This window comes from Mesitornis unicolor, unplaced genomic scaffold, assembly GCF_000695765.1.
Source record: "Mesitornis unicolor isolate BGI_N332 unplaced genomic scaffold, ASM69576v1 scaffold796, whole genome shotgun sequence".
NCBI lineage: Eukaryota > Metazoa > Chordata > Aves > Mesitornithiformes > Mesitornithidae > Mesitornis > Mesitornis unicolor.
The window spans coordinates 25,187-27,408 of NW_010191525.1; the positions used below are offsets into that span (position 1 = coordinate 25,187).

At 54.1% G+C, this 2,222-nt stretch overlaps 1 protein-coding gene across 2 annotated transcripts in view; it reads left to right on the plus strand.

Annotated features, from left to right (window-relative positions):
* The window catches only part of IP6K1 (inositol hexakisphosphate kinase 1), an 8,012-nt gene extending 6,260 nt beyond the window's left edge, over window positions 1-1,752 (plus strand). For both annotated transcript variants that reach the window (XM_010186748.1, XM_010186746.1), the window contains exons 4-5: window positions 146-321; window positions 1,175-1,752. In XM_010186748.1, coding sequence (XP_010185050.1) covers window positions 146-321; window positions 1,175-1,681 — 683 coding nt within the window. In that variant the 3' untranslated portion in view covers window positions 1,682-1,752. The remainder of the gene's footprint in view (window positions 1-145; window positions 322-1,174) is intronic.
* The last annotated feature ends 470 nt before the right edge of the window (window positions 1,753-2,222 follow it).

Consider the following 2,222-nt stretch of genomic DNA (forward strand, 5'->3'; position numbering starts at 1 on the left):
TCCTCTGCTCCAAGCTCAAGAGCCCCAGCTCCCTCAGCCGCTCCTCAGCAGGAGATGCTCCACTCCCTCCAGCATCTTTGTGGCCCTGCTGGACTCTTTCAAGCAGTTCCTGTCCTTCTTGAGCTCTCCTTGACACGTCTCCCAGAGTTCCTGTTGCTGGAGAACGTGGTGCATCACTTCAAGCTTCCCTGTGTACTTGATCTGAAGATGGGGACCAGACAGCACGGAGATGATGCTTCTGAGGAGAAGGCTGCTCGGCAGATGAAGAAGTGTGAACAGAGCACTTCTGCCACCCTGGGCGTGCGTGTGTGTGGGATGCAGGTAGGGATCCCCAAGGCTGCAGGTGCTGCTCGTTCCTTTTCACAGCCCGTCAGACCTCCCAGTTAGTGTTTTCTGCTGAGCATTTTGTTACAGAGTCTCCCACTTCAGGTAGGTGTAGCAGTGTTCATGGTACGTACTTCTGATCTTCCTTTTTAAGCCTAGATCAAGGGAACCCACTTCTCCTGAGATGACCTGCCTTATCCAAAGCTGTTTTGTTAACAGAAAATGAGGGCATTTTCTAATTTTTCATGGCTTAGTGTTCACCCAGAATCACAGTGCCTGGGCAGAGAGGTGTCCCTCTGCCCCAGCATCGTCTGACATTTGCTTCTGCACTGTACTGAGTTAACAAGTTGCTGTCCTCTTGCAGCCTTACCCTGCACACGAGGACTTGCTGCTGCTGCTGTTGTGCAATAGTTGCTCCTTTCCCCACCCGCAGAAGGATCTTGTAATCCACATCTCTGCCCACAGACTCTTAAGCAATGAGGCCCCTTCATTAATCACATGCCACATAACAACAGCAATACAGGCCAGCAGCTCCTGCTGCCAGAGGATTGTCTTGAGTATCTGTCAGACTTGTCTTTTTAACCCTCACGGCCTGTTTTGTCTTGCTTCCTGGGGACACTCACACTGATGAGCTGCCCTCTGGGTGTCCTGGGAGAGAACCAGTGCTTGGGCACCCTGACTGTGCCTGTGGGATGCACCCGTGATCTTGCTTTGGGATTCAGAGATGGCGTGGGGCGTGGTGGGGACAGGATGAGTTCCCTCTGCTATGTCAGTGCAGGGCAGCTCAGAGCTCTGTGTGTGGCCTTAATCTGCTGCTCCCACGTAACGTGTGTTTGCTTTGGCATTCTAGGTCTATCAGCTGGACACAGGGCATTACTTATGCAGGAATAAATACTATGGACGCGGCCTTTCCATCGAGGGCTTCCGCAACGCCCTCTACCAGTATCTCCACAACGGCATCGAGCTGCGCAAGGACCTCTTTGAGCCTGTCCTTGCCAAACTGCGAAGCCTGAAGACGGTTTTGGAGAGACAGGCCTCCTACCGCTTCTACTCCAGCTCCCTCCTCATCATTTACGATGGGAAGGACAGCAGGGCAGGGATGTTGGTGGAGCGCCGTCCGGAGATGCGCCTGAAGCGGGTGGACACCTCTCTCCTGGAGAGCCTTCAGGACGGCAGCAGCACGGAGCCCGGCTTGGCCCAGCCCAAGGTGGACGTGCGTATGATTGACTTTGCACACAGCACCTTCAAAGGCTTCCGCGACGACCCCACTGTGCACGACGGACCCGACATGGGTTACGTGTTCGGGCTGGAAAGCCTCATCAACATCATGGAACAGATGCGTGAGGAAAACCAGTAGCCCCAGGCTACGGCCTCTTCATCTTTGTCCTGGTGGCAGGAGCAGCCAAGACCACCTACTACCACGGGAAAAAACAAACAAACAAACAAAAAAGCAGACAACTTTGGTTTTAAACAATTGTATCGCTCCATTGTTTTTAAATGTACTTGGATAGAAGAGCTGAGGCGAGGCAGGATGGAAGAGAGCTCCTCATGCTGCCCAGATGGCTCTGACCGCACTAGCTCTGCCTTCGGGAGATGCCTGCTGGGTGTTGGGTGTCCTGGTTCTTTGCTCTTTGTGTGTGTGTGTGTTCTGGAGGGAGGACCTGGACTTAGGGAAGAGAAAGCAGGAGAGCGTGGGGTTCTTTGGAGGGCTGGAGCTGTGGTGTGAGGAGCCTCCTGCTTTGGGAGAGCCTTCCCTTTGAAAGTCTTCTGGGTTATTTGGAAAGGACGCTTGACCAACAGTTGGCAGTGTCTGTGGGACTGACTGTGAGCGGCACAGGAGCCGGTCGCTGCGTTCGGTGTCGCTAGCTCTGCCCTGGGTTTTGCCACTGGGGCTTGGC